The sequence below is a fragment of the Schistocerca americana genome, chromosome 3 (assembly GCF_021461395.2).
Source record: "Schistocerca americana isolate TAMUIC-IGC-003095 chromosome 3, iqSchAmer2.1, whole genome shotgun sequence".
Classification (NCBI taxonomy): Eukaryota; Metazoa; Arthropoda; class Insecta; order Orthoptera; family Acrididae; genus Schistocerca; species Schistocerca americana.
The window spans coordinates 241,829,183-241,852,535 of NC_060121.1; the positions used below are offsets into that span (position 1 = coordinate 241,829,183).

At 42.9% G+C, this 23,353-nt stretch overlaps 1 protein-coding gene across 1 annotated transcript in view; it reads right to left on the reverse strand.

The window, feature by feature from the left end:
- Positions 1 to 13,061: 13,061 nt before the first annotated feature.
- Positions 13,062 to 23,353, reverse strand: part of LOC124606903 — a 388,350-nt gene continuing 378,058 nt past the window's right edge. The window contains exon 8 of the mRNA XM_047139004.1: positions 13,062 to 17,360. Coding sequence (XP_046994960.1) covers positions 16,851 to 17,360 — 510 coding nt within the window. The 3' untranslated portion in view covers positions 13,062 to 16,850. The remainder of the gene's footprint in view (positions 17,361 to 23,353) is intronic.

Below are 23,353 nucleotides of genomic sequence, written 5' to 3' on the forward strand. Positions count from 1 at the left end.
GCACCTCCAGGGAGAATAAGTGAAGGCATTTCCTGCGCGATGCCAGCACCTCGTGGTTCCTGGGACCCCAATCCTCACTTTACCCGCCATGGCCACTTCGCCTGGCTCTCCTCTACTTTCTTCGTCTGTTTCTTTATTTCGAGTATGACATTCGTGCTGATAAGTTCTTTCTCAAACTGAATGCAATCTTAGCCTGCTCGTTTTTACCACAGGAGAGTCCAAGGATGATGCCATGCTCCGAAATATTTTAAATTCGAACTCACCGAGGGGCTGTCTGGGCTTATGTTGAATCAGTGAAACTGTTGTGTGTGCAGTGCCATTCGTTTTGTACGAATCATTTTTGCGATCAACGCCTATTAAGTGAGAATTTCCTCTGATTCCTGTACCTCAGTCTTTCGTTGCATATCTGGAACGTGTGCTGGTCATTACTACTGGAATAATGTCCTTACCACTCATTAAGAACTCTGAGATGCTAATTTTCACATAAATGTTTTGTCATTTGAATTTATGTTTCTTGTCTCCATTAGACACGTATCTGATGTAACGTTCTTGTATAATATATTCCACTGTAATTTCCAGTGTTTTATTAGTTGCCCCATCATTACCACACCTTTCCGAAAATACTTGCTGATTACTGTTTCTGTTACGCTCGCGTCCAAAAGCGCTACGTTAGTTAATCTATTTGACCGGTTTTTCTTATATTCAGAATATAATCTGAGTGGTGAATTATGTGCTATTAGCTCTATATTGCTGCACCAATTCGCTATATTCGTTTCAGTTCCATTTCTCAAGTTTTGATTATGTAAGTTGATACGTAGCTTGCGTGTCATTTCCCCCGTGCCAGGCTTTCTTTTCCATTTAATTTAAAATTAAGCACCCTAATTGCAAGAACAGCTCATCTTGCAAGGATTTATTCTGATCATAAATTATCGCAGACTACTTACAATACGCAGTGCAGTAAAGCAGTTATTTTGTTTAAGACAGTAAGTAAACAATGAAGCAGAAACAAAAATTTGACAGAGCACTCATATGACTAAACATTGCGAAAAGTTTTCAGCCTAGTAAGTGTTTAGTGTTTTAAATTAAATGAGGACCCTAACACTACTCTAGTTCTCAGTTAACAGTTCTGATCTTTAGCTGAAAATCAACAGCTGTTTTCGAAGATTTCGCTAAGTTTGTGTATCTACTTAGAGTTTCTTAATACACCACGACAATCAGGTGTTTGTAATGTGAACAGTTTCCTTCCTTTTTGCCAAAAAGTACAGTGGACAAGAAATTAGACACAATCCAGGCGACATCACGTTAGTACTGTGTTTTACGTCAAGAAATCGTAGTATCACAAGCCAGAGTGAAATTAAGCCAAGACATCAGTGCCAAACCCATGAATGTGCATGTCGATTATACTTCCAGATACACAAAAAGCGTGTAGTGAAATAAATTTTTAGTATGTAAATAAGTTACATAAAACAGCAACCAGTCATTTTTTTAATAATTATGTTTTATTCCATGAACCATGACCAAACTGAACTGAGAAAGAAATTTTTCCTTCAGAACTTTGAAGACTTACTAGTAACTAGTAAATAGTAACCACTCAACCAACCCTACACCACCTCCCCACCCCCTCCTCATAACCTCCCCAACATGAGCAACAAGTTTATGGCTTAGTTCTAAGTGCATATTGTACAGCTTTGAATTGAGAAGATCTTTCTTTATGTAAAGAGATCTGATTTCAGTTTTTAACCAAATGATTTCACATCGTGCTTTTGCTGTCTTGGCTGACGTGCTTTGACTCATTATTTTTATTCTGATGTAGTTTGGAGTCAAGTTTTCTGAGAGACACTTTTTGTTAAATCTTTTTGCAAGGATGGTTTTCGTTAGTTTAAGTTTACATTGCCGAAATTCGCACATTGTTCTAATTACCTGGCGTGGTAGCAACACATTAAGCTTATCCATTACGGATATTTTAGAACCGTGACTGTTAATTAAATGTAAATAATTTTCATAAAACAGTAGCCATTCACTTTTTTGAATGATTATGTTTAATTCCAGGAATTGGTTTTCAAACCTTTCCAGCTTCATCTTCGGACGGTTTCTGGAGGTTATATAATTATTTTTAGCACAATGCTGGGTGCTGGCACTGTGACAAGACGATGGAACACGCTTCAATATATCGCCATGACTATTGTTTATCTGACCATATGGATGTAAATTTAGTTTTTTACTTATTACGACAGTATGGGCGGCTTTTTTCTTAAGTGTCCATCTGTCTGGTTTCATTTTCATGTTTAGTTAGTATATCACTTCGCCCACTGTAACAGAATATATATTAATTTACACTCTGACAGCGAAACTTCGCCAGCATCCAGCATGTACTGTACAACTATTGCTTGTGCCCCAACCCCCCTCCCTCATACCCCCCCCCCCCAATCCCTCTTCTTACATCCTAACTACAATGGTGTCAATGTAAATATGCTACCACAGAATAAAAGCTGTACTATGTTTCTAAATGTTAAAGCCCTCAACTGTTAAAATAAACCATTACTGTTATACACGTTACTTCTAGCTGGAACAAACAGAATCTGCCTTTACCAATATTCCAAATCACGTTAATGTACAAAAATAAGTCAACATTACACCTGAACTTTTGTTCTTGGTTTTAGATGTGAAGTGCATGGCCATACAGGCAGCTTTAGTCCATTACAAACATTAAAACTTTTATACCTATTACCCTAGGCAAAATAAATAGAGTTTATTATTACTAATATTCCAGATTATATTAACGTAAGAACAGAAATAAGTCAACAGTTCATTTGAAGGTTTATTATTATTTAAATTTAAACTTAAATGTAAAGGTCACGGTCATACAAACGGCTGTATCTCATTGTAAATACGATAACTCTGTAGTACTGGCTCCTGGTCATTCCTGTTAATGCCAGTCTTGATTAAAATATGTGCTATAAACTGACTGTATTATACGTTAATATACGAATAGAAATAAGACATCATATCACTTGAAGTTTGTTCGTGTAGTAATCCATTTACTTAGTTAATTTATTTTGTGCTCTCATGTTATCGCCAGTCTGATTAAAATCTTTGCCCTTATATCAACTTTAATACATGTAAAAAATAACAAATTACATCTCTGTGCAAAGTAGACCTATGCCATATCTTTTGTCAAGATCTTTGTTACGAGCAACACTTGTACAGCACCTGCTGGACGCTGGCAAAGTTTCACTGTCAGAGTGTAAATTAATATATATTGTATTAAAGTGTGCGAAGGCATATACCAACTAAACATAAAAATGGAAGCAGACAGATGGACACTTACGAAAAAAGCCGCCCATACTGTCGTAGTAAGTAAAAAACTAAATTTACATCCATATCGTCAGATAAACAATAGTCACATCTTCTTGTCACAGAGCCAGCACCCAGCATTATGCTAAAATAATGATGTAACCTCCAGAAACCATCTGAAGATGAACCTGGAAAGGTTCAAAAACCGATTCATGGAATAAAACATAATTATTCAAAAAAGTGGCTGGTTGCTGTTTTATGTAACTTATTTAGATTCAGTTAACAGTCACGGGCTGTAAAATATCCGTAATGGATACGCTTGATAAATTTTTAGTAGTAGCAAAGGCGGATTTGAAATGGCTTTAATAATTGTAAAGGGGCTGCGAACACTACGGCCATACAAGCGAAGAACTCTACTTATTACCTACCAAGAACTAAACTGTTGTGTAAAAAAAGTGACATGTGGGGATGTTTTAGTCTATATAAGATTCATTGTTCTACGTGTCTGGCGTTCTGTATAATTAGTATGATAACGAGAATGAATCCTATAACACATCTCTAATTGTTTTTGATACACGAATCTTGTTATTTCTAGATGAGTTGTCATTGAAGACTAATCTGAAGAACAAAAGATGTAATGCCGACGTTTCATTTTACGGTCTTTGGTAAAGACCAATCATTATCCTCAATCATCTTTCTCATTATCAAAAGCGTTTCCTGATTGACGTAAGGTGAAGATAAGCAAAAATATACGAAATTACAGATTCATTGCTCAAAAGCGTTGGCAAAGTCGCGGTACAAGCAAGTTCTGAAAGTAGATGCTTGAGATCTTCCATTATGTATCTTCCTATTTAAATTTTGTCAAATTCTATGTTCCAAACCTTTGAACATTACGCGTTCCTTTAAGTTCCTCCCTTTGCATTGCTATAACCAATACAGTTACAGCTTTTGCTGTTTATAATTAGTATCCCGAGTATTTCTGAAAGTTATAACAGAGTCAGTACACATAACAGTCTCAATACATCAGTTATAATCTCTGGGAATGCATGGAAGAGAAGCGATGAAAATTGATACGGGATTATTTATCCCCTCTGGCTTGACCATTGTATCCCTGAATGTCTAAGGCCCATAATGCAAATCGTACACGATTTCTTTCCGAGTTTGTGCGCTGCTTCGCTAACCTTGTTTCAGGAGATATAGTGGCACAGAGTGATTCTGAAGGTACGTAGGGAATATGTCGCACTTCCGCGATTCAGTAGGAACGTGGCACCTGAAAAGATAAAAAAGACGTAAGTGAGGGAAAGACAGCTTTGGAATCCTTGGAATACCTGCACGTCACTATCCACCAATAAGAAGCTTGGAACAGAAACGAACAAATTGGACCAGCAGATCACGTTCTACACCGGTTTTCCGTAGCCAGTATTTTGACGTGTCATTTCATACGTTTTATGTATAATGTATAGAAGAATGATTTATAGTACGAGACAGGCTAAAGCCGCTTCTGCAATGGTTTAAACCAGTCCGTACAAGCACCACAGTCAGGAACTTGATATACAATATGGGCTGTTCAAGATAAAAGTAGCCCTATGTCAACACATTGTGACACAAATTGTGTCACATAAAAACATAATATTGTTTACAATGAGCAGATAGTCAAAAATTAGAACAGTTTACAATTTACAACACATGTTGAAAAACGTTCTCCACCACCTCTAAGCATTTTTGATTTGACGGGGAGAAGGGGGATAAAAAAATTACAACATTGACAAAAATCCATGTAAACTGTGAAAACTCTTACCTGATGATGATGTTTGGGTTGTGGGGCCCTCAGCGCCTCAGCGCCCACACAAAGTCCCAATTTGTACACAGTCCAGTTTTTACACAATCCAACCTATCCACTGTCACGAATGATGATTACGATGAAATGATGAGGACAACACAAACACTCAGTCCCCGGGCAGACAAAATCCCCAATCTGGCCGGGAATCGAACCCAGGACCCCGTGATCCACAGGCAGCAACGCTAGCCACTTTTTTCTTTTTTTCGATATAGTTCGTTGCTTTTGGTGTTGGCGGACGTCACTAGACATCTCTTCAAGTTGATCGTTGATTTCTGGACTCAGTTTTCTTATTACAGAGAGCACGCAGCCCTCTGGCCGAACACGGTGAGCTACCGTGCCGGCACGACTAGACCACTAGCTGCGGACACACTCTTACCCGGAACAGCGAAGTATCAGTTTCTGCAGACTGTACTTATGGAATTACTGTACACAGTACCGCTTGCTGTTCATAGCACTTCCGTTCACAGTGTGAGAGAGTCGTAGCACGTACTGGTAATGCTACGTTAGCATAGTAGTTACCAGTCAGCTGTGGTGAATGCTTGTTTGGTCGAGCAAGACCTGCTGTACAGGTGAAAAAAAAAAAATGCAATGATCGTATGGCATTGATGACCAGGAGACCCCGCGTGGGGAAGTTCGGCCGCAAAGTTGCAAGTTTTATCAGTTGACGCCACACTGGGTGACTTACGTTTAGATGTTGATGAAATTATGAGGAGGACGACACAATACCCACGTCCCACGAACGGAGAAAATCTCCTACTCGGCCGGGAATCGAACCAGCGCCCACTACATGGCAGTCAGATGAGCTGACCAGTCAGCTAAGGCAGCAGACAGGTAACGCGTTTGTATAGTTTGAAGCCCACTGGTTTATTTCACCAGGGAATGTGAAAATTGTGTTGTACGTTACTCAGTTTAGACCCACTGAGGAAGTTTGCGTGCTGGAGCAATATAAAAGAGTATGGTACTTCAAATGCTAGTTTGGAACATTTGGAAATTTGTGGTAGGTACTAAGGGACCCAACTGCCGAAATCATTAGTCCCTAAGTTTAGACACTAATTAATCTAACTTACGCTAAGGACAACAAACACACCCATGACCGAGGGAGGACTCGAACCTCCGACGGGAATAGCCGCGCGAACCGTGACACGGCGCCCTAGACCGCACGGCTTCCTCCGCGCGACTTCAAATGCTAGTCCGAGCATCCAGCTTAATCCTTCAAAAGTACTGCGTTGAAGCTTTGCGTGGGGACGGATCTCACATGGGACAGCTCTTCAGACGACAGACAAGGGATAGCCGCACTCCGTCCGGCCACGAATAACAATCCAAGTGCCGACAGAGGTCACTGGCCCATGGACTTTTCTCCTCCGCGGGACACTTGACCGAAAGTAGTAACTGCAGTTTCCTGGCGCCCGAGCAGTATTTAGACCAGTGCCCGGGCTACGTTCGACCAGTTCACTCCGAGTGATTTTCCTGGGCAAAGTGCCTATTGCAAAAGCGTTCACACATTCAGGGTCTCACTCTGGAGTTTCCGCAACTGCAATGCCACCATACACGACAATATTCGCCTCCATGCGCTGCCATTGCGCTTGCATCTGGACGGTCCTCTTTCCGCCCCAATCTGTATGGCGCAGCCGCGCGCCATGGAAACTAAGTACTTCGCATCTGCATGACGACTTGTCGCCAGCAAGTCACTGAGACATGGGCAGCCTTCGAATGGCGCCTTCCCCACTACCGCTCGACATTGACATGGTGGATGGACTGCGCCAAACCAGCGATCAGGAGGACCCTGACGAAATACGGAAAGGACTTGGCCGACTGACATCGCAACACTGTCGACTTATTTTCGTACTATTCACTATTCTGGATTAAATCTCACTTTGGCACAGAAAGGGGTGAATTATGCTGCCACAAAAATATTTGGTCATTTGCTAAATAGTATTAAAAGTCTGACAGGTAGTCAATCAACATTTAAAAGCAAATTAAAAGAATTTCTGAATTACAACTCCTTCTACTGCATAGATGAATTCTTAGATATGAAGTAGTAACTGTAAAAAAAGTAATTAATTAATTTGTGTAAAGAAAACGTATGTTAAAGTGACACGTTCGACATCATTACGAAGTGTCGTATTCATGAGCTATGGAACAAGGATTAATGTATGTATGTATGTATGTATGCCAGTTATGGACCTGCACCATTTGCGGCCTATACTATACACCAAAGGGACGTGGCTCTGACGCCGTGACCAGCAACTGGACATTGTAATATTTGTCTATGTTTTTCATCAGCAATACGCCAGACTTGTCGTGTCGCTTTGGGACGTTAACTTTTGCTCGTCCTCCTTCGGACTTAACTTTTTCACGTCTCTTCTGGACTCAGATTGTGGCATTCTTTGTGTATGGAGACTGGAGTTTGGAATTTTCAATTTACTGTTATATTTTCTGTTGTTTCAGTGTTCAAGCAGTGATTTGTTTTCATTTAGCGTCTTCCAAACTATCTCTTCTCAGCGTGTTACAATAAACTTCATGTTGATTTGACACATGCGTATTTTTCTGCACCGTCTTCGGCAGACACATCATGAAGGGCATGGATGATTACGTTCCATATTCTCCCAATCCGATCCTGTTCTCTTCTTCTTAATAACGTCGTCCTTGATGGGATATTAAACTCTAATGTCCCCTTTCTTCCCTCTATGTATATCAGACCTGAGGAAAAAATGGCTCAAATGGCTCTAAGCACTATGGGACTTAACATCTGAGGTCATCAGTCCCCTAGACTTAGAACTACTTAAAACTAACTAACCTAAGGACATCACACACATCCATGCTCGAGGCAGGATTCGAACCTGCGACCGTAGCAGTCACGCGGTTCCAGACTGAAGCGCCTAGAACCGCAAAACTGCACGGCCACTCCGGCCGGCCATGTGTTATTAATTGGTGCTACAGTTCGTTTTAGCAGAAATCAATGTATTCGAAACATCCCCCTACACCACGAAAATTTCGGAGTCCAACATTAAATGGAAGGAAGTGTGAAAAAAGGATGTGAGGAAAAGTAGAGTAGACTTTGAGCAATCTACTTAAAATGCCTTCAGACTGAACAATTCACACACGTATTTGTAAGCGGCAACAAATATACATGAATCTACAGAACAGCATGTGACAAAAACAGCTACCATTTTATACGAGACAAAACAAATATGGATTCATTTACGACATAAGATATTGCGTATGCGAGCAAAAATCAAACAGAATACGAGCGTCATACAGTGCCTTTCAAAGAGTGCAATATACACAAGAAGTCGTAATCGGGAATACAATGCGATGAAACCAGCTTCTGCGTCTTCTCATATCAGATGATGTTTTAGATTCTGACATGTGCTAAAGCGCAAGTATTTCCACATCATGATGGCCACACTGTCGAAATTGCCATTTTAGGTTTTACAAATAAGTAATTTTAAATAATTTTGTAGTAGTGAAGCAACCATGATGTGATTTACAAAATTTTACTTGAGTGTGAATCCCAGTTTCAGGAAGGTAATATTTTTTTTAATTATTTCTCATATACGCCGGAAGGTCACAAAAACGTTTTCAGAGAGGGACTTTACCTCTAGACTACGAGGGCCAAACATAAAGCATAAATGAAAAATATTCTCATTTAATATTCGTATTGCGCAAAGCAAGAATACGGATTTTTGCGCCATATTTTCTGTATTTGAAGTTCACTGCCAGTCTACTACGAGCGCTGCTGTCGTTCTCTGCTTCCATATCGAAACATTAGTGTGCACTGCTTACATTTTGGTGTTCTGTAGTGCCACCGGTGCCAAGTACTGAGCGGTTGCGGCAGCGGTGAGGGATCTTGCGAGGAACAGCTACAGAGCCAGAACTTTTACTGTGGGCCTTAGGAGACTACTGACGGCTATCAGCTGACAGCACACAAACAGCAGCACCGAATGCATGGATGATGGACCAGGTGGTGTTGTTCTGGCCCTCGGACAACTTGTGCCTGTATTGCACAAACGTGACTACGCCTGCTACTGTGTAACCCGTCCATTGCACAGCCCACGATAACAACCCTTTAATATCAGTTATGCACTGACTTGGTATGTCACATAGCTAGCCGTTGTGGCCGAGCGGTTCTAGGCTCTTCTGTCTGGAACCGCGCGACCGCTAACGTCGCAGGTTCGAATCCTGCCTCGGGCATGGATGTGTGTGATGTCCTTAGGTTAGTTAGGCTTAAACAGTTCTAAGTTCTAGGGGACTGATGACCTCAGATGTTTAGCGCCATAGTGCTCAGAGCCATTTGGTATGTCACCGTTATTTTGTTTGAACCTCTGCAGCCTGTGTCCTTGAGAACGTGCGCTATACTGCTAACTACCTACTCACGGACTTTTTTTTTTTTTTTTTTTCCGTCATCAGTCTACTGACTGGTTTGATGCGGCCCGTCACGAATTCCTTTCCTGTGCTAACCTCTTCATCTCAGAGTAGCACTTGCAACCTACGTCCTCAATCATTTGCTTGATGTATTCCAATCTCTGTCTTCCTCTACAGTTTTTGCCCTCTACAGCTCCCTCTAGTACCATGGAAGTCATTCTCTCATGTCTTAGCAGATGTCCTATCATCCTGTCCCTTCTCCTTATCAGTGTTTTCCACATATACCTTTCCTCTCCGATTCTGGGTAGAACCTCCTCATTCCTTACCTTATCAGTCCACCTAATTTTCAACATTCGTCTATAGCACCACATCTCAAATGCTTCGATTCTCTTCTGTTCCGGTTTTCACACAGTCCATGTTTCACTACCATACAATGCTGTAGTCCAGACGTACATCCTCAGAAATTTCTTCCTCAAATTAAGGCCGGTATTTGATATTAGTAGACTTCTCTTGGCCAGAAATGCCTTTTTTGCCATAGCGAGTCTGCTTTTGATGTCCTCCTTGCTCCGTCCGTCATTGGTTATTTTACTGCCTAGGTAGCAGAATTCCTTAACTTCATTGACTTCGTGACCATCAATCCTGATGTTAAGTTTCTCGCTGTTCTCATTTCTACTACTTCTCATTACCTTCGTCTTTCTCCGATTTACTCTCAAACCATACTATGTACTCATTAGACTGTTCATTCCGTTCAGTAGATCATTTAATTCTTCTTCACTTTCACTCAGGATAGCAATGTCATCAGCGAATCGTATCATTGATATCCTTTCACCTTGTATTTTTATTCCACTCCTGAACCTTTCTTTTATTTCCATCATTGCTTCCTCGATGTACAGATTGAAGAGTAGGGGCGAAAGGCTACAGCCTTGTCTTACACCCTTCTTAATACGAGCACTTCGTTCTTGATCGTCCACTCTTATTATTCCCTCTTGGTTGTTGTACATATTGTATATGACCCGTCTCTCCCTATAGCTTACCCCTACTTTTTTCAGAATCTCGAACAGCTTGCACCATTTTATATTGTCGAACGCTTTTTCCAGGTCGATAAATCCTATGAAAGTGTCTTGATTTTTCTTTAGCCTTGCTTCCATTATTAGCCGTAACGTCAGAATTGTCTCTCTCGTCCCTTTACTTTTCCTAAAGCCAAACTGATCGTCACCTAGCGCATTCTCAATTTTCTTTTCCATTCTTCTGTATATTATTCTTGTAAGCAGCCTCGCTGCATGAGCTGTTAGGCTGATTGTGCGATAATTCTCGCACTTGTCAGCTCTTGCCGTCTTCGGAATTGTGTGGATGATGCTTTTCCGAAAGTCAGATGGTATATCGCCAGACTCATATATTCTACACACCAACGTGAATAGTCGTTTTGTTGACACTTCCCCCACTTGCCACTTCACGGGCTATACCGCATAACTGCTAGCACAGAGTTATTTTGCTTACAGTGATCAATGTCGTGACAATTTTTGTTTTGGGAAAGTTTGTGGCAGATTAATTCTGGCACTGCTAGAACGTAGTTTACTAAACCAGCAAATTCTTAGTGTTTTTTCGTCCCGTGGCGCTCGAGCCGAGGGTAAGTCAGCCCACATCTTGGTGGTTTTCCACTGTCAGTATTTGGCCATCAAGGGGAGGAAAGATAGAGGCGTAAAGTTCCTCGTCACCTGATTTTGTGCCAATGTCCTGATTCAAATACCAAACATCTCCGCAGTGTCTCAAGAAGTGTGAGTACGTGATACTGTTGATGGAGATCTGAACATCGGATTGTGCTATTCCAGAAGAGTACGCTATGTGCCAGCGCCATCGTCATGACGATGATGATGATGATCATCATCATCATCATCAAACGCAAACATTACATTGCATTCCTCTCTCTCTCTCTCACACACACACACATAGGTGTGGTATTATAAATATTGAAATGTAGTATGTTAAAAATAAACAAATAAACAAAAATAAAATTCTTAGGATTAAGGACTCCTCTAACGTTTTTGATTTTATAATCAGCTGTTTTGGTTTCTTGTTATGAGATTCCTGCTTGATATTATTCTATAATCTCTGTTGACATATGTGTGTGCAATGAAAAAGGTTTCTATTCTCATAACAATTATTGTGTTCAGCCAGTTATGTAAGTATAACTTGTTATGCTCTTGCACCTTGAACTTAATTTCTTCGGTGCATTTTAAACGTTAATAAATGAAGGTAATTTTATGCATTTTAGGTCATGACTACAGTGATATTTCTTGTGTGTTCTCTTAATGAGGTCTTCAAGAATTTTCAGCCAAATCTCAAGTATGGATTATGAAATTGCGTAAAATGAGTTTGAAATGTGATTACTGTTATTTTATCTGCAGGTATTGGCATTTCATTTGCAAATTTTTCCACTGTTAATTCGGGGATTTATTAAATGTTAACTCTAGAAGGTTTTTATACTTACTGTGGTCATTTTAATTAATATTATTGGAACTGTTTCACTTAATATATTTGATAATTATGTCTTTAAGAAGCGGTATAAGAGAACTGTGTCGCTACTAAAATACATCTGTGTCCCCACAAACCCTGATCATTCCCAGTCCGCAGCCGATGTTGCCGCAATATCGCAACACATTTCTTCGTTGAAAGGAATGGACACTCATTACTGCAACAGTGTCAAGCATGTGATGACCAGAGCAAACTGTCGGAATACATATTATAATTTTCCAACAGGGAAAATAAAACACGTAGAAAAGCCTGTACTCCAGTAGCGACTGAGTAGCGCTGCTGCATGGCGGTAGCAGACATCACACGGCGGGGTGGTGCTGCCACTGTTGTCTATTCTTCCTGTTTTACTGCCCTACTAATACACAACGGTACAACGAATATTGCAGTGTTTTAATTTGGTGCTGCTCCATCGAATGGTCATGTAACATTTCATTTTAAAAATCATGTTGTTTCAAACAGGAAACAAACCAAAGCTTACCGTTGACAGTGGGCGTCGCGTGAAAGACGTGATGAGCAGTTTTTGTTTGGGCTGACTCCAGCTACATATTGAAAAAACATAATTGCAAATATCTGCCGAAACACCAGAGATGATATGCCTGACGAATCTTAGGAGAGACACTCGGAACACATATTCTTGCATTCCGCTGGAATATATGCGTACAAGGTCATCATGGCTAACTCTGAACAGTCAGTGTAACAGTTCACTGCCTTGTTTATGTCTCCAGTTACGGCTGAGTACGACACTTTTGAGGCAACGTGAGAGAGAGATCTTTTCCTTGGGTAGAACAAATGGAAGGCAGAGTATGTGGACCGTCACAATCCCGTGGGATGAGTGACTGTCATTTTTGGCGTCTTCTCTGTAGTTGCTCCGTTTTCCAGTGTCCTGTGAAACTGTCGAAATTTTACACTTTTACCAACGACTCGACGCTCTCCTTTAGATTCTTGAGGAGGATTCTGCAATGAACAAATGTCTGCGAACTTTCTGTGGAAGAAGAGAATTGAAAATTTGCAAACCATGAACGCACTTCCATTTCGTGGTTAGTAACTTTACTGCATAATTACTACAACAATAGTTTGTACATTGTAACTTTTCAAGTGCTATTCTCTATAAAAGAAAGAAGATTGCAGAAGTCATCTGCACAAAAGTAAATAACTACAACGGTCATTAATAGTAACAATGGCGACAGTGCCACTGAACATACGTTGTTACACATACTGGTGGTATTTTCATGAACTATAATGTACATTACATCATATGTTTTTTTTAAGTTCATAACACATTTATTTCTTTTACCAACTAAAAAATTTTCTCAGTTGACAACTAGATCTAACTTTGGTCACGGATTAACTAGCGCTTAAAGAATCATTGCAAATGCGTTTTGGACACATGAAGAAAAAGTAGGTATTAACGAAAAATTATGACATAGAATATTGATCTTCTAATGTTACTAATACGGGAACTTGTTGCTACCTCAGTCGAAAGTTTCAGTTTTGAACACTGCAGAACAACGAAAGCAATTTTCGGGTAAGCCATATTCTGGAAGTTTCAAAGTACAGAGCTAGTATAGTCATTCATGAAAGGCAAGGACGATGTGGTACATGCAGTACGCAAAATGAAGAAAACTTGGAGAAACAAATATGCTTTTGTGAGCGGAACACTAAAACATAAGAACTGGAGACGACAAATTTGACTGCAAACGGTTATCATTAAAGTAAATCAAAATATAGAGATTCGAGGGCTCACTAATAAGTGGTACTTACTCTGACAGGAATGACACCTAAACGTGCAAGTGGCATAAAACCACGATACTATTAACACAGCAATGATGTGCTTTTGAACAAATGAAACATTCAATAACTTCGATTGTAGCTAAAAACAAATGAACTATACTTTTCGCTGAAAGAACAATTTGAAATACATTGATGATTATTCCTTCTTGTTGGCATAGCTACAGTAGGTTTGTAATTCAAAAGTATGTATTTACTACAGTAAACATGCTTTGTGACTTCATGCAAGGATCTGGTCATAGGAGAAATATTGCTGCTGTCTATCTTGCACAAGGACTGCTTTATCTGCATTATATTAAAAGGTAAACTTTATCCTAAAAAATCAGATAAAAATGGGAAAAAATAATAGCTGGTTGAAATAAAATCCGAAATAAGCGGTATACGAACAAGGAAAGCTGATAGCAAAATAAAGATCTTCAGGCAGATGAAGAGAAAGTATTCGTAAAGTGTCTATTGAAAGCAATTAGATCCAAAGGACATTAGAGAACAAGCCTAAACTGTGTATGGCGGGGCCAGGAAAGTGGCCACACATTATATTCCATGCAGTTATGGAGATGAGGACAAATTGAAAGGGTGCTGTGGAGCAATGCCAAATTGTGTTGACCTGTAACTTACAATCTACAGCATACTGATCAGAAACGAAATATGAGCTAAGATTCTATGAGAAGTGAAAATAACCATCTAGCTGCTGTGCAGGATTGATGCAGAATCATATAGTTACTCTCCACGAGCTATGCAGAGAAACTTCAAGATTGCAGAAGGAGATAGGGAGCTTAAGTGTTACGGTGTCCAGATCTGAAATGAAACTTAATGTTCCTGTCTCAGTTAGGTGTCCGAAATGGTCTCCATTTTAGTAAAATAAGGAATATTAACGTTCCATTAGAGCTGGACTCAACTGAAATTCATCTTAGCTGGAATGTTGTCTAAGTGAGTAAAGGATGTTTAGTGTCAGATTTAATTGTAATCAAACTGTAGTGCCAGTCACGACATTAGTATCACATTGGTAAAGGTACGTGGAGCGCCGCGCGCTGGAAGCTTCCTGCAGATATCTCTGGTACTGAAGGGCCCCCACTGGGACACTGCAAGAGAAAGCTCGAAGTTCAGACCTCTTCGCAAAATAAGAACCTTACTTCTGTCAGTGACCTAGGGCATTCAACACGATGAAAGTGGGAATGCCACGCGAGAGGACCCACATGAACAATTTGGCCGTCCCTGAATTGAGGTGGACGTTTTTCTGCAATTGCAACTGGGTGCAAGACCCAGATCACACACTGTCCATTGTAAGACTCGAAACAACAAGGTGCTAGCATATTACCAAACCCCTGTGTTTCGTTCTCCGGAAGATACAGAACACAGCCGTACTTAGAAGAGTGGCAAGTTGCCTAAAACTCAGGTGCAACTGATTTAACGCTAGCGTCCAGAGAGGGCGCTCTAGGCCAGCCCTATTTTATGCTCCCACCTGAAGTCACAAAAAGAGCTCGAAAGTGGAAATTCATCCAGATAGCATAATATTAGCAGACAAATGGCTTCACTCAACAGTTGTTATCAACAGTACTTCAATACAGCATGGTGGCCATTTATCAGCAAGCTTCAGGACTCAAACAGTTGCTGCTAAGAAGGGTCCAAGTGCTCATTGTACAAGTCATCGTAGTTATTGTTCACTTGATTTCGGACTAGACAAGAGTTAAAGATGGGTTACTGTACGTAAACATTAAACTACTGCTGCACATTATTTTCAGCTACAGTTAATTATTATAAAGTTTCCTAATAAATTATTGTAAATTGTTGCTAATCTGTGTTGCCATGATTCTGCCATAGATGTCGCCTAATCCTCTTTGGCCCTATGACGAGGCTGTGTGGTTGCTGTGTACAAGCAAACCACTTTGTAACAGTAACGACTCGACGGGTTGAGGAGTTCTCTTCCTGCCACTTTATCACTAGGGTTGGATGAAAAGTATTGCCAACGCTGTCGTAACATGAAGGATGTGCGTCCAATGGCAAGCGCGCTATATGCAGCTGATAGCAGAAGGTCAGTTCAAGCAGAGCAGTGAGCGGCGGCAGCTCTGTTTGAGTCAGTTTCAATGTGTACTGTCTGACTTTCAGACAGTACACACTGAAACTGACTCTAACACAGCCGCAAACGTAAGGAGGCCAGTTCAAGCACCCTAAAAGTGAGTTTAGGAAACTTGAAAAACGTGCGTCAATCAAGACTGCAGTGGCACGTTGCTTGACTGCACGACAATGTTTTCAGGCTCTGCGTGAGGCGTTTGATGATGCAGCATTGCCACATCGTACGGTGGCGGGACGGGTGGAAGTGTTTCGGGATGGCAGGGCTGTCATTCAAGACCGGCCCAATGAATGGAAACGACGTGGTTCTCCTTGCCCACAGAATGTGCACCATGAACCAGCTGGTACCAAATTGATGGATATTGCGGCTTACGACATCCATGGGTGCCAGTGCACCCTACTACAGAAAATTCTTGCGACACCACCTTCGTCGCGCAATGAGAAGAAAGCGACAACACCTACTGCCACTGCATCCCATCATTCTTCATTACAATGTATGAATCCACGTGGTGAACCCAGTGCACGAGCTCCTGCATATGTGGGGTTCACCCAATATTAGTCCATGCGCTTACGACCTGTTCGCCAAAATAAAGGAACCTCCTCATGGCACGTGCTACAACACAAGAGAAGACATCATCTCTACTATTGGGCGGTCCTTGCGAGAATCCACAGAGATGGAGGCGCTGGCAGTATATGACACATTCCATGTGTGTGGGGGAAGGTGATCGAGATGTTGGGGGGGGGGGGGGGTTATGTTGAGGCTATGTAATGTCTGTCAGTACAGTCTGGTATTAATTGTAATAGTGTTGCCACTTCATTTTATCCAACCCACGTATGTTCGACATCAAGTGCATCTGGTAAATACAACAGAGTGAGAAAGCAATCTAGCGAGTTAAAGAGGGGAGAAAATAGATGGAAACTGTGGGATGTGAGAGTATGTGTGTGGGTGGGTGAGTGCAGGGAGCTAGTCGGAGCCCCGTCGCGCGGAGGACCGCGGCGTGAAGGAGCTGCGGCGGCGGCAGCGCCTGGAGGAGCCGTGGCGCGGCGAGTCGGAGCTGTTGGACTGCTTGTCGCTCTTGCCGCTGCTGACGCGGAAGCTGGAGTACACGACGTAGACGCAGAGCGCGAAGAAGGCCAGCATGCCGACGCCGACGCCGGCCAGCAGCCCCACCATCTGGTCGTACGTGTAGTCGTCACCCAGCAACGCCGCCAGCGGGTCCTCCGGACCGCCCACGGGCGCGGCTGGTCGCTGCGTCGTCGGCGCCGGCGTGGCCGAGGGGGCGGGAGCTGCGGCGGGCGCGGCAGGAGCGGCGGGGGCGGCCGGGGCGGCTGCGGGGGCGCCGCCAGCGGGGGCGGACGCGGGGGCGGGCGCCGCGCCGTAGCACAGCGACGGGTCCGGCTCCACTTCCAGATGTGGCACCGCCATCGCCGCCTCGTCGCTCACAGACAGCTGCTTGCCGCTAAGTTGGCCCACCTGCGTAACGACAACAAACTGGTGCAGCAGACCGCCAGTAGTACAGCGGAGGATGTAAGTTGAGGAAGGCACGTAACCCATATCACAGACCATTAGCGACGACAGCGGTTGGAACTAACCAGACGTCTTAAGGCTAATGGGAGACAGCAAAAGACAAGTTTCCAATCTCAGGGTACAGAGTAGGTTCGTGCATAAGTTCGTAGTGTTTTTCTCAAACGTTTGATAAACACAACACATACATATAACAGAGACTTCAGTCATCAGAAATATACACTACTGGCCATTCAGCAATTTCAAGATGACGCGCTACAGACGCGAAAATTAACGGACAGGAAGAATATGCTGTGATTTTCAAAAGATTAGCTTCTCAGAGCATTCACACAAGGTTGGCGCCGATGGCGACACTTACAACGTGCTGACATGAGGAAAGTTTCCAACCGATTTCTCATACACAAACAGCAGTTGACCAGCGTTGCCTGGTGAAACGTTGTTGTGATGCCTCGTGTAAGGAGGAGAAATGCGTACCATCACGTTTCCGACTTTGATAAAGGTCGGATTGTAGCCTATCCCGATTGCGGTTTATCGTATCGCGACATTGCTGCACGCGTTGGTCGAGATCCAATGACTGTTAGCAGAATATGGAATCGGTGGGTTCAGGAGGGTAATACGGAAAGCCGTGCTGGAACCCAACGGCCTCGTATCACTAGCAGTCGAGATGACAGGAATCTTATCCGCATGGCTATAACGGATCGTGCACCCACGTCTCGTCACTGAGTCAACAGTTTGGAAGACAACAACCATCTGCAGGAACAGCTCGACGACGTTTGCAGCAGCATGGACTATCAGCTCGGAGACCATGGCTGCGGTTACCCTTGACGCTGCATCACAGACAGGAGCGCCTCCGAGGTGTACTCAACGACGAACCTGGGTGCACGAATTGCAAAACGTCATTTTTTTCGGGTGAATCCAGATTCTGTTTACAGCCTCATGATGGTCGCATCCGTGTTTGGCGACATCACGGTGAACGCACATTGGACGCGTGTATTCGTGATCGCCATAGTGGCGTATCACCCGGCATGATGGTATGGGGTGCCATTGGTTACACGTATCGGTCACCTCTTGTTCGCATTGACGGCACTTTGAACAATGGACGTTACATTTCAGATGTGTTACGGCCCGTGGCTGTGCCCTTCATTGGATCCCTGCGAAACCCTACATTTCAGCAGGATAATGCACGACCGCATGTTGCAGGTCCTGTACGGGCCATTCTGGATATAGAAACTGTTCGACTGCTGCCCTGGCCAGCACATTCTCCAGATCTCTCACCAATTGAAAACGTCTGGTCAATGGTGGCCGAACAACTGGCTCGTCACAATACGCCAGTCACTACTCTTAATGAGTGGTATCGTGTTGAAGCTGCATGGGCAGCTGTACCTGTACACGCCATCCAAGCTCTGTTTGACTCAATGTCCAGGCGTATCAAGGCCGTTATTACGGCCAGAGGTGGTTGTTCTGGGTACTGATTTCTCAGGATCTATGCACCCAAATTGCGTGAAAATGTAATTACATGTCAGTTCTAGTATAATCTATTTGTCCAATGAATACCCGTTTATTATCTGCATTTCTCCTTGGAGTGGCAATTTTAATGGCCAGTAGTGTGTATCGAGAGTAAATGAGAGATGTGACGCACTATCCTAACTTCAAGAAGATGGAATGATTACGACTAAGAGCTCACAGTGTCCTGGGCTCAGTCGGGTGCGCCGTAGGACGAGTCTGTTACAGTAGAAGAGCATGCTGAGACAGGTACTCCCCTCTACATGAACTATGATGGTTGACGTGGCACCAACACCAGCTGTGGTGGCCCCACATACACATGGTTTTCCTTGGAACCGGCTATTGGCTTTATGTAATGTCTTGCCTGCCACCTAATTGTATTTCTCTCTCAGTGTCTGTTTCAGTCATTGTGACAGTTCCTCCGCCTGTTTCTAACTATAGTCCGCGACACCGTTTATGGTCTGTGGGCCGGGGATGCACAGTTGACAGCTGCGCAGCTAGCCAGTCAGCGCTCAGTCTGTTGGGACGCTCTGTACTGTATAAACGTCTTTCATGTTCGTGCATTCTATTGGCTTTTACGTGCACGAAACTACGATTAGCTGATTTCTGTGGTATTCTGTGTGTTCTGTGAGTTTTCTCATAATGTATTGTATTGTATCATATTAAACTGGGGACCCCGAGATGACGAAAAGGCTTCGTTCCGTCGTAGCCCTCAATGGTTCACAACCCCAAAACAGTCCACAGCAGTCCGCCCACACCACCGCCGCCCCACGGCGAAACCAGGGTTATTGTACGGTTCGGCGCCCCAGTGGATCCCCCCGGGAACGTCTCACACCAGAGGAGTTTAACCCCAAATGTTTGCGTGGTAGAATAATTATGTCGTACGCGTACGAGGAAACGGTGTCTGCGCAGCAATCGCCGACATAGTGTAACTGAGGCGGAATAAGGAGAACCAGCCCGCATTCGCCGAGGTAGATGGAAAACCGCCTTAAAAACCATCCACAGGCTGGCCGGCACACCGGACCTCGACACTAATCCGAGTTGACAACGCAGAATTCGTTGTGAGCTGTGCGGCCAGAGGCCATCAACGCTGTCGCCGACTATATGAATGGAAAACAAGACAATGGAACAAAGCTATTTTAATTTCCCTTCTTGACCCTAGAAATGGACTTAAATGCGCAAGTAGCTGTTGTTTACTGGCGTCACCAATTGCTCTGGAAAGACGTTGGAGCTCATATAGAACTACCACCTTGTCTAGAGCTTATATCTGAGGTAGATTATTAGTCGTGTTCAGTGTAGGTTCAGCAGGTAACACTCCATTGTTGCTAATGTGACCCTGGCTAAATAACAGGCTTTCCTACGCAAGCAACACCTGTCGTTTGTTTGTCGACTTTGAGAATCTCTATAATGCTATCCGAAGGCACAGTTTCCTCGGCCAGCTTCACGCTTGGGGTTGTGGAGACATCTTCCTATTTTTTAAAGCTCTTCCTCCGCCCACGGTTTAAATACTGATTCAGAGATGTCTCAACAGTTCATTTCATTCTCACAAGAAAACGGTATTACTCAAAGTAGTGTTTTAAAAGTAACCCTATTTTCAGTATTTTTAAGAGCTATTATTAGCATTACGCCCACAGTAAAGTGTCCTGTCCAAAGAGCTATAGTTGCGGACATCCTTTCAAGCTATAGTTTTTCTTCCAATAGTGCAGCAAGGGTATACCATTTCTACATGACCGTTATAGGCCGCAGGAATGGCCACTGTAAATTGGTTTTGGGTTCCAACAGAAAAAATTCTGTACCTTTTAATTTTACCCACTATCGTCAAACTTTTTTTAATCTTGGTGTTATAGAGGGACCACAAATCAGATCACATGCTTACATGTGCATTCTATGTTTTCGCAACACAATGAATTATATCTTAGATTTCAGGCACGCAGCCGCGTAAAAACTATTCCTTCACTTGATTTTTATGACCACATAGCTTTCGGTCAGCTTCCGAGTGAGCCAACGGAATAAATTACATTTTTTATTGTTTTTTCAGACCTCTTCGAAGAGGCGGGCTGCCAGCAGATAAAACTGTTCTTCAAACCAAAGGTCACACATACTAAAAGGATGTTTTAAAATACAAATCACACATGATAATAAGTGATATTTTAAAAATCAACAATGTTGGGAAATAATTACGATTTTTAAAACTTTTTAAATGATTTTACAGTGCAGTTAAAATATAATCTTTGATAATAATGGAGGAGGATATTAGTGTTTAACGTCCCGTCGACAACGAGGTCATTAGAGACGGAGCGCAAGCTCGGGTGAGGGAAGGATGGGGAAGGAAATCGGCCGTGCCCTTTCAAAGGAACCATCCCGGCATTTGCCTGAAGCGATTTAGGGAAATCACGGAAAACCTAAATCAGGATGGTCGGAGACGGGATTGAACCGTCGTCCTCCCGAATGCGAGTCCAGTGTGCTAACCACTGCGCCACCTCGCTCGGTGATGATAATGTTAATGAAGCTGTGGTGTAATGGTGATGCTGGCGATGCGCGGAAATGATAACGTTATTGATGGAGGTGGAATGATGATAATGACTGTGGGACCCTAAGAAACCACAGACAGCGACCGAAGTCGGCGAAATGGAGGAAGGGGGAGGAGGAAAATGGAAGGATAGGGTGGGGAGGACCGCTGTGACTGGGAAGGTGGGACATATCACGGGGCGGATTTCATTGTTAGGGAGAGGGAGATGCTTGAAATTCCGGCGAGAGAGACTGACGAGGGATGGAGGTGGAAGGTGGGTAATATATGGATGTAGTGACCCAACAGGGTATCTAGGAGTTCAGTGACTCGGTTTTCTAATTGTTGTATTGGATCCGAAGGTGCTCTAGAAAGAAAAGAGAGTGTGGGAAGTGAATGGGTGTTGGTATAGGATGCGAGGAGAGGATGATAGGCAGATGCGAAAGGCGAGACGGAGTGCATGCCTTTTGGAAGATTTCGAGGGAATCTTCGAATTTAGGGGAGGCGGAGATCTACGAAACATTTACGTATGTTAGGGCGGGGTGGGCGAGAGATTTATAAGTGTGGATAATGGTAGAAGGATGTTGATCTCAGGCGTGGCCTATTCGTTGTTTCAATCGTTTTCGGGTTTTTTGTTGAAAGTTAAGGAGATGTTGATTCCACGTTAGTTTTCTTTCGAGATTTTGTATGCCATGAAAGACAAATATGGCGGAAAGTTTCGCCACTCGCTCCGTCCTTTTAAATCTGCGGATTGCGCTACTGTGCCTGAGGCCACAGATACACAAGCAATAGAGACGTCGTAGGGTGGCAATGAACTACGCGTAAATAAAATCTGTGGTTAGATGATCGTTCTTTGTTGGGATTCGATGCATCACTAGGAGCTGCACTGTAGTGATAGCTTTGAGAGTTTATTAAAGATAACGCCTGATTTCATAATTTGCACAGGCTGAAGCGACTACCTTTATTAATTAAACTTTTTTCCAATGCAAGTTCTACTGCTTACTCCACCAATGGGTTCCAAAAGGATGAAGTCGCCTCTACAATTTCAACGCTGTCATATAGTTTAGGGCAACCAGTGTCGATGTAGTGTTGCACCGTAGCCGGCTTATTGTGTGGTAGGATTCGGATGTACCTTCGGTATTCCGAATTTCTTTCATGGACCGTACGCGCTGTCTGCCTGTTAAGTCATCTCTGACGGAACCCAAAGATGCTGCTGTCTTCGGCAGAGGGCAAGAAAGCACTTTAACTTGTGCTTAGTGATGACGGGCTTTCCACATATGTGTACGGTAGGAAAGGCTTGGATTTAAAATTCTTTACGGTATTTTCATCATTCTTTAAGTTCAAGCTAGGATTTATGCGGAGTGCCTGAGGTATCTGTTTTCAAGATTATTCATTTGCTTCAAAAACTCTTAAGTGAGCAAGGTTGTACTAAAAATACGAACATTATCTTGCCTATTACGGTCTGGGAAAACAGTTGGTATTCAAAAGAGCTTCCATTTGTCCATGAATGGCTAAATACACATCCTGTGTGGTTTTCAAGGGAATCGTATATCATTCTTCTTGGAAAACAGTCTCAAGTTCAGGTAACGATTATGGAGTGGAATAGCGATCAGGAACCACTTCCTCCATAGCAGACCACAAAGGGTCAATAATACTGAGATCCGATGCCCGTGGCGGAAATGCGACAATTCGTTCTCGTGCTCACAAAAGCAGTCCTGGAGAACGCGAGCTGTGTGAACAGGAACCCTATCGTCTTGGAACAAAGCATCACCATTGGGCAAGAAACATTGTACCATGGAATGGACCTGACAACCAAATTGGTGACGTAGTACTTGACAGTAATGCGACCTTCCAGAGTAACCACGTGGCTCATGGTATACCACGATATGGCTTGTCAGAACACCACCAAAGTCCCGCCATTTTGCAGCGTAAA